At 57.2% G+C, this 14398-nt stretch overlaps 1 protein-coding gene across 1 annotated transcript; it reads left to right on the forward strand.

The window, feature by feature from the left end:
• Positions 1 to 6670: 6670 nt before the first annotated feature.
• CRYGN (crystallin gamma N) lies at positions 6671 to 13693 on the forward strand. Its single transcript, XM_046021121.1, has 4 exons — positions 6671 to 6796; positions 8689 to 8937; positions 10969 to 11114; positions 13475 to 13693. Exons 1-4 carry the CDS (start codon positions 6776 to 6778, stop codon positions 13608 to 13610), a joined length of 552 nt encoding a protein of 183 aa, XP_045877077.1. The 5' UTR covers positions 6671 to 6775; the 3' UTR covers positions 13611 to 13693.
• Positions 13694 to 14398: the final 705 nt, after the last annotated feature.

Genomic DNA, 14398 nt, shown 5'->3' on the forward strand with positions numbered 1-14398 from the left:
TCCCTGCAGGCCACGGCTTGTGGAATCTTGGGACACCTGAGGTCCTGCCCTGGGGGACGGGGAGGGTGACACCGGTCTTCTCTCTTCAAAGATCTGCCCTTTGCTGTGCTCTTTGTGGTGCTCAGAGCCCCGCCCCAAGGTGTCCAGATGTGCTTAGTGTCTGGCTCAGAACTCAGTATTCGAGCGCGCTCTCCAGGATCGCCTTCAAGGCTTGAGCGCTCAGAGACCCACCACCTCCTGAAGTAGGGCTGCGCTGCTGCTCTTTTGTTCGTTTGATGTGTTGTTTGATGTGTTTGCTTGTTCGAGAGAGAAGTGTGGGGGAAGGGTGGTCAGGGGCAGAGGGAGAGAGAGAATCCCACGCAGATTCTAAGCCCAGCAGGGAGCCGGACGCAGAGCTCGATCACCTCACTCTGAGATCTTCACCTGAGCCGAAAACAATTTAAAGATTTTATTTATTTATTTGACACAGAGAGAGCGCAAGCAGGGGGAGCAGGAGGCAGAGGGAGAACCCAACTCCCTGCTGAGCAGGGAGTGGGATGCGGGACTCCATCCCCGGACCCTGAGATCATGACCTGAGCCGAAGGCAGTCGCTGAACGGACTGAGCCACCCAGGGGCCTCCTTGCTGCTCTTGCGGGCTCTTTTCTGGAATGTACTTTAGTATATGTTGGAATTATCAGCTTTCCATTCATGTCACTTAAATGTGTTTTCATAATTCTTTATTTCCTCTCTATTTATTGCTCGCGTGGATTTCTCCAAGTGGGCATGTTTTCAGGGTTTGAGTCATGAGATGAGGAAATGCTGAAGACTTGGGTGAGGGAGGGGAGCTGGGGGAGGACGTCTGACTCAAGGACAGGAACAGACCAACTAGACTGTAAAACGGCAAAATGCGAGGAGAATGTACGAACTGTAATGTCTTTGGGGGTAAAAGCACGGATTTTGCATTGAAATCGCAGCTCCCGAGGTCTATGACCTCGGGCCAGTTACTTACCCTGCGCCTCACTTCCCGCATCTACAAAGCGGGGGTGATAACAACACCTGCCTCTGAAGACTGCCGAGGGAGTTAAGCGGCGCGGACAGCTTGTGTCCGCGGGTCCCCGGCTGCGTAAACACGGGGCTTACGGTCCCTGCGGTTGGCGGTCCTGCAACCCCAAGCCCCGCCCCCACGCGCCGCTGCCCCGCCCCCACGCGCCGCTGCCCCGCCCCCAGCAATTGCGGTGTCGTTATTGTCAGCACCACTAGGGGTCAGGCTTCGGCGCCTCTCACTTACCCGCGCGCGCTCGTCCTCCGGGAGGGAGATGGGGCCAAGGGGACGTCTCCCAGACCCCAAACGCTCAGCTCCGACACTCCCACCCTCTCCCTCCCTTCCCTAATCCGATTCGCGCCTCCCGCACTGGAGACCTGCGGCCCCTCTTCCAGGAGGGAGACGTGGTCTCTCTCCCAGAAGTACACCTGAAACAGGGCGGAGCCCGGACCCCAGGGGGTGGGGCTTGGCACCCGGGAAACCCCAGGAAGTTTTCACCACTTCTCCCAAGGAGGTTCAGGGCCCCTCACTGGCTCACAGACAGCAACCCTCCCCTCCCCTTAGAAGGGCGCAGATTCTGGCTAAGGGAGCTCCCTCCCGCCGTGTCCACCAGAGGCCAGTGTGTCCAGAGGACCGAGGCTGTCCCCAAGCTGCCCAGTGCACTTTCTGGGCACACACTGGCCCAGGCCCAGCCAAACCTCCCGATGGCTAACACCGCGCCGTTAGTGTGCTTGCCCTCACTCGCTCATGCATGCCTGCAGCCTTGCCTCCATCCAGGGGAGGTGAGCTCAGGCTTCACTGAGCAATTTCACACACAGGTGTGTGTGTGAAACCAAAGGTGGTGGGCTTGGCCATCTGAGGGGGTTTCCATTTGTCAGAATGATAGAGGAGGGACAGGCCTTTGGGCTCCTGGTATCTGGCAGCAAGTTATGTTGCAACAAGATATTGATATCTTGCAACAAGCCATGAGGAACGGGTCGCACAATTTCATCCAAATACATTGTATTCTTTGCTTGCTTTTAATAGACACTGAATTTGGGGGCATCTGGGTGGCTCAGTGGGTTAAGCCTCTGCCTGCTGCTCAGGTCATGATCCCAGGGTCCTAGGATCCTGCTTCCTCTTCTCTCTCTCTGCCTGCCTCTCTGCCTACTTGTGATCTCTGTCTGTCAAATAAATAAATAAAAATCTTAAAAAAAAATAGACACTGAATTTTCTGGACATGCAATGTACTAGATCAATAGACAGAAGATTTTACTTAGTTTTCTAAGGAAATTACCAAGAGTTATCCATTCACTATTTCAGAAACTGGGATCACAAACAAGAAGGTAACAATTGCAGAAGGGGGCTCCTGGGTGGCTCAGATAGTTAAGCGTCGGCCTTTGGCTCCAGTCTGCCTTCCGCTCAGGTCATGATCACAAGGTCCTGGGATTGAGCCCCACATTGGGCTCCCAGCTCCGCGGGGAGCCTGCTTCTCCCTCTCCTTCTACAGCCCCCCAACCCCTGCTGTGCTCTCTCGCTCTGTTGAATAAATAAAATCTTTTTTTTTTCTTAATTGCAGGATACCTGTACCACGTTAGTCCACTGTAAAATGTATGTTATTTCCAGGTACACAAATAGTAAAGGTATGAAAATATTCAAAGAAATAATAAACACAAAAATCAGTATAGTGGTCATTTCTGGAGAAGGAAGGCTTTTGATGACTTTTTTTTTTAAGAGTTATTTATTTATTTTAGGGGGGCAGAGAGAGAAGGAGAGAGAAACTTCGGCAGACTCCTCACTGAGCCCAGAGCCTGCGGTGATCCCCCCCACTCCCCCCCGGAGATCAAGACCAGAGCTTAAACCAAGACTCAAAATTCTGGCTTACCCGACTGCGCCACCCAGGGGCCCCTGATGACTTCCTTCTTTAAAGACAAAAAAGTCGACCTGAGGGCGCCTGGGTGGCTCAGTGGGTTAAGCCGCTGCCTTCGGCTCAGGTCATGATCTCGGGGTCCTGGGATCAAGTCCCACATAGGGCTCTCTGCTCAGCAGGGAGCCTGCTTCCCTCTCTCTCTCTCTCTGCCTGCCTCTCTATCTACTTGTGATCTGTCTCTGGCAAATAAATGTTAAAGAAAAAAAAAAAGTCAACCTGACATAAAAATACCAAAATGTCAAGATTTAACAAAACTGGATAATGGGTGTGTTATTATTCCTTCCATTACTTTCTAGAGTTCTCTATGCTTTAACTTACCCAAAAAGGGAAGAGTCTCGACAAAAACCCAAGCGGGCAGGCGGGCGCTGGATGGGCCATGCTTTGTCACTTTCCACGCCAAGCTGCTGCTCCCAGCTTTTAAGATCGCACGTTGTCGGGATTTTCTTAAAATCGAGACAGCATCCTGAGCCCTGCTCCCTTCACTGTCAACGTTTTACTCTGAGCCATTCCCCTAGCATTTTGTCACCAGCTAGCAGTCATAGTTCCTTTCAACAGCGCACTATCCAAGATCGAAGATCGCTCAAGGACCAGGCTCTGCAGGGGTGAGGTTTTGCCAGCCTGGGGTTTGCGCCGGGAGACCGCTGCTTGGGGCAGGGATTCTTCTTGGGCACAGATACATCACACGAACAAGGGCAGACCTGACCTCCTTATAATGAAGATCCCGGGCGAGAACTGCGACATGGCGCTGGGGCAGGGGAATGGAGGTGAAGGTTGAAGAAACCCCATCCACGTGTTCATTTTTACCAGTTCTTTCCGTGAGGCTGTAGCTTGTTGTTGTTTTCATGCAGACTCTGCAGAAAACACCTGAAATCTCTGCTTGTGTTTTCAATCTCCCCACATCACCTGGGCGCTTTGTCTCTGGGCTCTGGCCCTGGTGCCGGAAGGGCAAATACAAGTTAAACTGTGGACTTCAGGTGATCATGATGTGCCAGTGTTTATTCGTAGTTGTACCAAATACGCCACGGGGGGTGGGGGATTGCTGATGGGGCGGAGCTGCGGCGGGCAAGGGTTATATGGGACCTTTCTATACTTGGAGCTTAATCTTGCTATGAACCTAAAATTGCTCTAGAAAATAAAGCTTATATTTAAAAAAAAAAAAAAAGGCTGACTTTTCCTAGTTGAAAATAAGGGACGACGGGGCGCCAGGGTGGCTCAGTGGGTTAAGCCTCTGCCTTCGGCTCAGGTCAATGATCTCAGGGTCCCGGGATCAAGCGCCGCATCGGGCAGGGAGCCTGCTTCCCCCTCTATCTCTGCCTGTTTCTCTGCCTACTTGTGATCTCTCTCTCTCTGTGTCAAATAAATAAAAAATAAAAATAAAAAACTCCTAAAAAAATAATAAGGGAAGAGACATCCCGTCCCTCCTCTTTCTTCTAGAATTTCTTTCTTGGCTCTCCATTTTTTTTTCTTTTTAAGATTTTATTTATTTATTTATTTGACACTGAGAGAGACCACACGCAGGGGGAGCAGAGAAGAGGGGGAAAGCAGATTCCCCACTGAGCAGGGAGCCTGATGTGGGGCTTGACCTGGAACTCCAGGATCATGACCTGAGCCAAAGGTAGATGCTTAACGGACTGGGCCACGGAGGCGCCGCTTTCTTGGTTCTTCTTACATGAATGCATGTCTTTTTTTTTTTTAAGATTATTTATTTATTTGACAGAGATCACAATCTCTGTGATTGTGGCAGAGAGGCAGAGAGGCAGGCAGAGAGAGAGGAAGAAGCAGGCTCCCTGCTGAGCAGAGAGCCTGATGCAGGGCTCGATCCCAGGACCCTGGGATCATGGCCTGAGCGGAAGGCAGAGGCTTTAACCCACTGAGCCACCCAGGCACCCCCATGAATGCACATCTTTTAACAGCTAAACAAGCTGCTTGCCAGTCTGAAAACTCAGCAACATTTCCTCCAGGAGCTGGGAGCCACCTTTTTGAAAGGGAATCATCAAGGAACACATCTTCCCACCCTCCCAACCCTCTCCCCACCCGGTTTCCTGGGAGGAATGGGCTGGCTTAGCTCCAGCGGTCACTAACTTTGAATAGCAAAATCTATCTCCACCACAAAGAGACAAAAAAATCGGCAATTTCTCTCTCTCTCTTTGATATTTTTTGGCTCTACTATTACCTTAAATTGAAGACACTTTTTTTTTTTTTTTCAGAGTTTCCCCCGGGCCCCTTTTAAGCAAGTGTTGCAGGATTTTTGCATCGAGAGCGCCTGTGGTTCTCAGTCACCCGCTCCGGATGAGGCGGGCAGCAAAGCGGTTCAGTAAGCAATAGTACGAAGCCCCCCAAGAGGGAGGGAGCTGGGAGGGCTGCCCAAATCAGCAATTTCTCCGAAGAAGACGTGTAATGAGTCACACCTGCCTATCTAGATAAAAAGGCTGGATTTCCTCATTTTCGAAATCTCTTTGGCGGATAGCCTGCGATGCACATCACATTGAGGCTTAATGCTTTTTTATTCGATAATACAACGGTTTTCTTCCTCTTCTACCTTTAGGGACGGGCTTTTGGGGAGATTTTGTCTTTAATTCTATTTCCCTGGCAAGGCCCAAGTCGGGAGGCCAACACTGGAATGCGTGGCTTGGCCCGTGTGGTTGCCTGTGGGGCAACAGCTTGGCGAGGTCCACTGAGCGACCTTGGACAGCCTCTGAGAACAGGGGCAAGGTCACCCCTGTGCCCCAGGAACTGTATGACCTCCTCTTCTGAGTCCGCAGTGTCTCATCTGTGAAATGGCACTCAAAATTCTTTCCTGAAAGTGGAGAAACAACTCAGACTGTTTCCCACAGCATCCCCCCTCTGCCCTCCATGAAGGCCCCTGGGGTCACCCCGGGCAGAGGAGCTCTCTCTCGTGATCTCAGAGCTGGCCCCCAGCCCCAGCTGACCACCACAGTCACAGTTGTATGGATACACATCTCATCCCTCCAGCCTAATCGGGGGGTTGCCCATCTTGAGGGCTTAGTGTTGACTCTGTTCACAATCTTTGAGCCTTTGTTGAGTGCCAAGAACTTCTGTGCGGGGAGAAAGCCTCACTCTGCAAGGGGTCTGCCTGTTTCCGTAGACCCATCCTTGTCCAGCGGGGTGGTCTGGCTGCGGGGGCAGGGCAGGTCCCACGGAAAGGGATAGAGGACGAGCACTGATTGGGGGTGGGGGACAGCACTCAGGGACCAAGAACGCAGGAGGGGAAAAGGAAAGGGAGGCCGACCGGGGTAAGAGATGCAGGGGCGGGCGAGCCCCCCACCGCTGAGCGCTTTGGCGGCGGATTGTCGGTGGGCCTGGGAGCTAAGAGCAGAGCAGCAGCACCGTGGGGGGCGGGGGGCAGTCCGGGAGGTGGGTTCCATCCTTGGTCCAGAGAGAAACTTCAGTACCTGCTCTCACCGGGCGGGAGGTCCGGGATGGCTCGGTGCCCAAGGAGGGTAGGGGGAGGCACCGCTGGAGAGCCCCCGAGGCGGAAGGGAGGCAGCGGGCCCGGCGGGTGCGTGTGTGCGCGCACGTGTGTGCGCCCCTGACTCAGCAGGGACGGCGGGCGGGGGTCAGAGAGGGGGCGGTGGTGGGGCCAGCGGGGGGCTCGCGGGGCCGCCGTGACCCCGCAGGCCCCCGGCTGACCCCGGGCAGGGGGCGGGGCGCACGGCGCCGGGGGGTTCGGTGCTGCGGCCGGGGCGGGGCGGCCCCTTGCGGGCTTAGGGCGCCGGACCAGCACTAACGCGCCCGCCAGCAAATCTTTTGTCCCGGGCGGCGCTGAGCCAGCAGGGCCGCCGCCGGCTATATAGGGGCTGGCCGCCGGCGGGGCGGGCGCACCATGGCGCAGCGCTCGGGAAAGGTGAGTGGGGCCTCCCGGCCGGCCGGACCGTAACGGACGCCGCCCGCGCGCCGCCCGACACCCGCCGCCTGGCGCTGCCCGGGGGCCTGGGGAGGCAGGGGCCGGACAGTTACTGGAGGCCCCCGCGCGTCTCACAGGCCCCGGCAGGACTGGCAAAACTGCCTGCCACCGGGCGGCCTGGCCTCGGTGGCGTGGGGTGGCACGGTCCCCGCCCCCACCGCCTCCAGCACTGGCTCCGGGGTGGGGGGCGGTCTGAGGGATCTTGGCATCCGGGGGCGACCGGTTCCCCCTGAATCTCTCTGGGCCATCGCCCAGACCGGTCTGGTGCAGGAAGGTGGCAAATTCGGACCTCCGCCCCCCATGCTCTGCTCCCCCTCCGTACGGATTCAATGCAGCCTTTGGTCGCCAGGGGCCAAGTTCAAGGGTCAGTGGGGAGAGCATTACTCAGTCTGTGCCCGCTTGGTCAGGCCTCAGTAACCAACAACCCCAAGAGCCCATCGTGCCCCTGTGCACCCTCCCCGCCAGACCCAGAGGGACCCCGAGAGCTGGGAAGTCATGTCCTGGCTCTCAGAGCTTCTGGGGGGCGAGGGTGAGGATGTAGAAGGGTAGTCATCCCAGTCGGCGACTGTGACCTGGACCGTGAGGGTGACCTGGCCAGCGATGGCCGCAGTTACCAGCCACCAGGCACCATTATTTGTACTTTGCCAGGGCCCTTCTAGGAGCGCAATTCTAGAAACTCTGAGAGTTATGGTGTGGTTGAATTTCATACTCCGTGGCAGAAAGTGAACTTCGGGACCAGTAGAGGTCGTGTTGTGTAGTTTAGGGACAAGGGGAACCTGTCAGCGCCATACTGCCCTAGGACACTGGACTGACCGCTGAGCTGGCCATGTTCCAGCCCTGACGCATGCCCAGCACCCAGGGGAGTAGCCCAGCGGACAGCGGGATGAGTTACATTGAAAATGCCCCCGTTAGCCAAGAATCCCTGCACCACGCCCTGACTTGTCTCTGTTGCGCTCAGACTTTCCCACTAAGGGGCCCCGTCCCAGGAACCTTTCTGAAAATTCAGTGTTTGGTTTTGATGGTGGGGTTGTGGGTGAAATGCTTTCTTCTAAAAACACTTCCTTGGATGTTATGATTTAACAATGAACAAAGACTAAGTTCAAAAAATGCAGTGGGAGAGGTGCCCGGGGGCCTCGGTCGGTGAAGCGTCTGCCTCGGGCTCAGGTCAGGATCCCAGGGTCCTGGGCTCAAGCCCTCCACGTCAGGTGGGAACCTGCTTCTCCCTCTGCCCCTCCCCCTGATCCTGCATTCTCTCTCTTTCTCTTTCAAATAAATAAATCTTTTTTTTTTTTTTTTTTTTTTTTTTTTAAATGCAGTGAGGGGCACCTGGGTGGCTCAGTGGGTTAAAGCCTCTGCCTTCAGCTCAGGTCATGATCTCAGGGTCCTGGGATTGAGCCTCACATCTGGCTCTCTGCTCAGCAGGGAGCCTGCTTCCTCCTCTCTCTCTGCCTGCCTCTCTGCCTACTTGTGACCTCTGTCTCTCTGTCAAATAAATAAATAAAAATCTTTTTTAAAAAATGCAATGGGAGTTTGAAAAGAGCCTGTTTTCAAATGGGCCCAGGGACAAAGGGGAGTCCCTATCCCCAGATATCTAATGAAATTTACCTGCTTAACCATGACCCCCCCCCGGAGTGGGGAGCGCCAGGTCCTGGGTCTGACCTCAACCCACCTTCCCTTCATTCCTTCACCCTGCTAACGGGGTTGACCACCTGCCATCCGTGGCAAGCCTGGGAATCAGGGTTTAGTTGCGGGTGTTGGACTCCAGGTGTCTGCTCCCAAGCCTGAAAGGACAGAACGCTCTGACCTCGAGCCCTCTAACCTGGCCTTTCTAGATCATCCTCTATGAGGGCAAGCACTTCACCGGGAGGAAGTTGGAGGTCTATGGGGACTGTGACAACTTCCAGGACCGAGGCTTTATGAACCGGGTGAACTCCATCCGGGTGGAGAGCGGAGCCTGGGTCTGCTTTGATCACCCCGACTTCCGGGGCCAGCAGTTCATCCTGGAGCACGGGGACTACCCCGACTTCCTCCGCTGGAACGGCCACAACGACCACATGGGCTCCTGCCGCCCCATCGGGATGGTGAGTGGGTCTCTGGCCAGGGGCTTCCTGCCAGAGGGACCGAGGGTCTGTGCTGCTCAGACGTGGGACAAAAAAATCTGGGAGCTCAGGCTTCCCAGCTTTAAGATCTGACGAGGCCACGGGATGTTTAAGATGGAGAGATGCCCCCATGCGGACCCGCCGCTCCCCCGCGTGTGGGAAGGCATGAGACGGAACTCCAGGGCGCCTGCGAGTTTTTATACCTACATTTATCAACGTGTATCAGGCAACAACCTCCAAGGTCCGATTCCAACATCTTGCTGAATGTTGCACTTAAAATGGCTGTTGGAAATATTAGGAATTTGGATTTGCAACCAGATGGGGGAGAATTTAGCTAAAGCCAGGCTGATCTGGGCCGGGGTTATCCACCCGTGCGGGTCATCTTGGAGCACTTTCCAAGAGACTTTGGACGTGAGGGGTGTCCCTACCCGTGGTGAAGGACTATTCGTGTCTAGCTGCCCTTACGGGGAGCAGGGGTGGCTTGAGGACCCAGCATTCCCGTTCTTTGGGATTCTCCCAAGTTACAAGTGCCCACTGAGCCGCTGGGAGGCCCACACGGTCGGGGAGATGGCTGCTTCCCCAAGCAGACTCTCAGAGTCTCAGCCGCGTGTCTGTGGAAAGATCTTTCCCTGGACCTAGGGGCCAGGCGGTGCCTGTGAACATCCGAGGAAGCCCCTGGAGGGCGCCTCATGCACGTGGGGGGAGGGGGGCGCTTTTCTACCCAGTTATAATTGTTATATAATCTCAAATTGTTAAGAATGCTTTCTTAGTACTTCCACCAGGCCGTGGACATTGGGAGACAGGAACTAACAGGGCTGATTCTGCATCTTGCAGAATGCGATTTCTGTGAAAACTACCCTGGGTGTTTTCCGAACGCTCTTGTCCTAAGAGCTATCCTTGGGACCAGCCGCACCCCCTGCTGCCCCCAGAGCCGGTTGGCGGGAGCTGGCCCTCCTCTGACTTTTGGAAATGCAAAGAATCTTCCAGGGGCCTATACACCGTCATCGCAGTGAACCCGCAGGGATTTCAGCAAATAATGAGATTTCTGTTATTTGTTTTAGATTTTTGGCTTCATGGTTTAATAAAAGGTTCTATTACAGTTTGTAAAATACTATCATTTAAAGGCTTGCCCCTGGGGGCGCCTGAGTGGCTCAGTGGGTTAAAGCCTCTGCCTTTGGCTCAGGTCATGATCCCAGGGTCCTGGGATCAAGCCCCACAGCATCATCGGGCTCTCTGCTCAGCGGGGAGCTTGCTTCCCTTCCTCACTCTCTCTCTCTGCCTGCCTCTCTGCCTGCTTGTGATCTCTGTCTGTCAAATAAATAAATAAAATCTTTTTAAAAATTTAAAAAAATAAAGGCTTGCCCCTGGCCTGCGGCCCCAGGGTGGGCATACAAGGCAAAGGAGTGCGTTGGGGTGGCTGCAGCAGGGGTTCCCCAGCGCCGGCATCAGAAGGAAACCCAGTGGTCTGGGCCCTGGTCAGAGCACGACCACTGTCTCCCAGGCATCCGTCTGGCCCTCTCTAACCCTTGGATTCCTTTTTTTTTTTTTAAAGATTTTTTATTTATTTACTTGACAGAGAGAGATCACAAGTAGGCAGAGAGGCAGGCAGAGAGAGTGAGAGGGAAGCAGGCTCCCTGCCGAGCAGAGAGCCGGATGCGGGACTCGATCCCAGGACCCTGAGATCATGACCTAAGCTGAAGGCAGCGGCTTAAACCACTGAGCCACCCAGGCGCCCCTAACCCTTGGATTCTTGAGTTGACTTAAGAGGAGCTTGGACTGGTTCAGGGGCTTGGAAAACTTTGTAAAGTAATAGACCCCTTTCGTCCAACGAGGTGCCGTGCACCAGAAAAAGCGGAGGGCCTTGTTGACGCTTGGGCCAGGGTGGCGGGCCCTCACCGTCCCTCCGCCCGGTGCAGGGCTTCTTGGGTCCCTGGCTGCATGGGTGTCTGTGTAGGGGCCGGAAACTCAGTGCCCTTTGCCTTCTCTCCTTCCTCCGCCCCACGGGGCCCACAGCATGGGGAGAACTTCCGCCTGGAAATCTTTGAGGGCTGCAACTTCACCGGCCAGTGCCTGGAGTTCCAGGAAGACTGCCCCTTCCTGCAGAGCCAGGGCTGGTCCAAGAACTGCGTCAACGCCATCAAGGTGTACGGGGACGGAGCGTGAGTACAGGCTGCACGGACCGGACCGCAGCCCAGCGCGGGGCCCTGCACAGGCCGAGTGTGGGCCGCCTGCCCGTCCTCCCACCCCCACCCCGAGGCCCATTCCCTCCCTCAGCTGCCTCCTCTACCCCAGGCGAGCGAAGGGGGCAGAGCCCCAGCCCGCAGGCCTCCCAGGGAGATGGACATCATGGTGGCATTCACTCCTGGTGGACAGACTGTGGCCCGGAAGTGGCGCGGTTTGGCCCAGGCATAGCGGGGCTTGTCTGCCCTCCTGCAGGAGGGTCATCAAACCCCCGGGCTAGCCTGGCTTCTGTTGGCCCCTGCTCGCTTGCTTCCTTCCACCGGCTGGGCGTGGGCAGCCTGTGTACCCATCGTGCTCAGCCACCGCCGGGCACCTAGCGGAGGCTAGAGGGTGACCTTGCCCTGCTTGTGAGTGGCGTGGCGAGGACAGCAGCCAGGCGTTTGGCTTCAGGTTGGTGTCCCTGGTCTAGAGCAGAGAGGCCCCCCCGAACCCTCAGCCCCGTCCCGTCTGCGGAAGAGCCCTGCTCGGCTCCCAGGAACGTGGCTCCCGTCTCGGCAGCTTAGGGATCCAGCTGCTGCCTGTGTGTCTGAGGTTAGGGTCAGGGAACGCCACAGCAGGTTCAAGAGGGTGGTCACGGGAGGGGCTGACAAAGAGAGTGGCTGAGCCAGAGGAAGAACTGGACCCCCTTTCCCTGGGGCAGCCTGACCCAGAGTCCCGGGCGGCCCTGCTCCTTTCCCACCATCTCTGTCATTCTGGTTCCATCGGGATTCATTCGCTCACGTCGGCCTTTCTCGGCCTCTCGGAAACCCCGTTTGCCCTAAGTTGATGGTAGTTGGGGATCTGGGGGGTCGAATTCCAGAACCACCATTTGCCTGGGAAACTGCCGGCCAGCTTGTGTCTCAGGAGCCCTAAATCCACCTTTGCTTGCTGAGACCGTCGCTGCCACCCGTGCACCCAGCGGGGAGCCCCCCCCCCCCCCCCGCTGGGGCCTCTTGAGAAAAAAACCGCGGGGAGGCAGGAGCTAAGAGTTTGACCACAGGGGCTCGGGGTCTCCTACAGGCCTCGATTTGCCCAAGAGGAGATGGAGGCTCAGCGGCTGCATGTGCCCAGCCCCTTGTTCGGACCCAGGGCTCTGCTCTTCTCCCCTTTGCCTCCTGTCACTTTCATTAGTTAAAAAGAGAGAGAGAGAGAGAAAAGAGTAAGCCTTTGGCAAGGAGAAACTGCCAGAAGGTCTGGATGTGACCTCCTTCAGGGTCTTCCTAGGGTCTGATGGGGCCCTCCAGGCAGGGGTCCCTACTGCCTCCCAGACATAGGAGTTCACTTTGCTCGGTTCCAGAGTCAGGCCAGGATTGACCTGTCCCCACAGACCCCTGTGCGGAGGGTACTTCCTGCCCGCTAAGGGCACAGTCCCTGCTGCTGTGGATGGGCCTTGCCCACCTCCCCCCACGTCCCCCCACCCCACCCCACGGCTCCCTTCCTCTTCCTGCCCATTCCTTCCCCAAAGTCACAGAAGGAAGGCCGGGAGGAGAGGTTTACTGAGGAGGCCCAGCCCGTGGGTGTGGGGAGATTGGGGGCACGGGAGGGGGCAGTTTGGGTCCAGTGGAGGTCAGGGAGCAGGGAGGCCAGGGGGTGTGGGAAGACCAGGTAAACCAGGTCGGCCCCGAGGGACCCTGCAGATCACATGTCCGGGGTCTCTCTGGCCCTTCCTGACTCCTGACCCTTGTGTAGACGCACCAGGACCGGAGGTGGAGTCAGGGACGGCCCATGGTGCCCAGAGAGGGGGTGCCCGGAGAGGGGAGTGCTGGGCAAGCTGTCCCAAGCAGACCACTCACCCACTCACTCACTCAGTCACTCAGTCAGGGGGCTGGGTGGCCTCGGGCTGAATGGGCTGTAATTTCCCGAGTGTGTCTCTGCGGGGAGAAAGTTCCCTCAACTGCAGAGAGCTTTGTGGTGGTAGGGCAGGAACTCTCAGGGCCAAGGTAGGGGTTAACTGCTAAGTCAGAGCACCCCACGGCCTGGGCCCCGAGGGACCCCAGCAACCAGATCCGAGGCCTGTAGCCCCGCTTTGCGTCCCACGGTGAGAAAGCAGAAAGGGAGCCTCAGAAGTGAGGAGGAGAGGCCTGGCTGAGAAAAGGCGGGTGTGGCAAGTGGGCTGTGAGGCCCCGTGGCGGGGGCGGGGGCGGGAGGGGGGGCAGCTGTGATCCCCTCCCTCCCCCACTCTGCACCTCTCTGGCTCCAGACCCTGGGGGCGGGCAGGTCTCCTCTCCGGGCCAGGAAGGGAGGGATCCTGTGCTCAGCCGCCCCGCCCCCGCAGTCACCGGCCTCTCTCTGACACCAGGTGGGTCCTGTACGAGGAGCCCAACTACCGGGGCCGCATGTACCTGGTAGAGCGGGGTGACTTCCGCAGCTGCTCCGACTGGGAGGCCCACAACGCCCGCATCCAGTCCCTCCGCAGAGTGGTCAACTACTTCTAACTACTACTAGCCCGCAGGCCTTGGGCGTGCCTGGGGGCAGCCCCTTCCAGCCCCCCTGGGGCTCAGACCCTAGGGAATAAAAATCAGAGAAACGGAGAGCTGAGCTGGCCTGAGTGATTTCCCCGCCCTCCTGCCACCGGTGGGGCACCCGGGGCCCTGGGCAGGAGGCTGTGGCAACACAGCGTGGGGAGCGGGGTGGGGGAGCTGGGGGGCCCAGAAGGACAGCAGCGGGGGGGGGGGGCGCTGTGAGGCATCCCCTGGGGATCACGAGAGCTGGAGGCATCCAAACGTTATGGAGTCGAACCCTTTCCTTTCACTTCCTTTCACTCCTTTCCTTTCATGCTCTGAAGGGGGAAGGGGGAGCCTGTGGTCCCCAAGCAAGCTTCAGGGGGTCCTCTGGCCGGGAGCCCCGGAGCAGCCAGGGTGAAGGAGAGAGAGTGCTGGGGGCGGGGGGGGGGGGGGGGGGGGGCAGGCCCCGCCGCTCCCTCCTGGCTCTGCCTCTCCCTGACTCAGCAGCTTGACGCAGCCAGGCCATGTGGTCGGCTCCGGCTCCGCAGCCAAGAGCCTGACCCAGGGTTCACGAGTCTGCTTCTCTGGCCGATCTCGGCTTCGGGGTTTACTGGGAAGGCCCCTCTGAACGGATGAGCTGGACCTGAGAGACACATTGCCCCTCGTGTCCTGTACCGGGGGCTTGGAAGACGCTGGAACATGTGGACCCGGACGGAGTGGAGGAGGAGACTTGGAAGGAGCCGGAATGAGGAATGTCACTCCAGTCCCCAGCCTGCTCC

Source organism: Meles meles, chromosome 10 (genome assembly GCF_922984935.1).
Source record: "Meles meles chromosome 10, mMelMel3.1 paternal haplotype, whole genome shotgun sequence".
Lineage (NCBI taxonomy): Eukaryota > Metazoa > Chordata > Mammalia > Carnivora > Mustelidae > Meles > Meles meles.

What these genes read in the sequence shown, in the direction of transcription:
- CRYGN (XM_046021121.1), top strand. Translation starts at nt 6,776, where the DNA reads ATGGCGCAGCGCTCGGGAAAG. An exon ending in CCTGCCGCCCCATCGGGATG is followed by an intron (nt 8,938 to 10,968) that starts GTGAGTGGGTCT and finishes CGGGGCCCACAG; the next exon opens with CATGGGGAGAACTTCCGCCT. An exon ending in AAGGTGTACGGGGACGGAGC is followed by an intron (nt 11,115 to 13,474) that starts GTGAGTACAGGC and finishes CTCTGACACCAG; the next exon opens with GTGGGTCCTGTACGAGGAGC.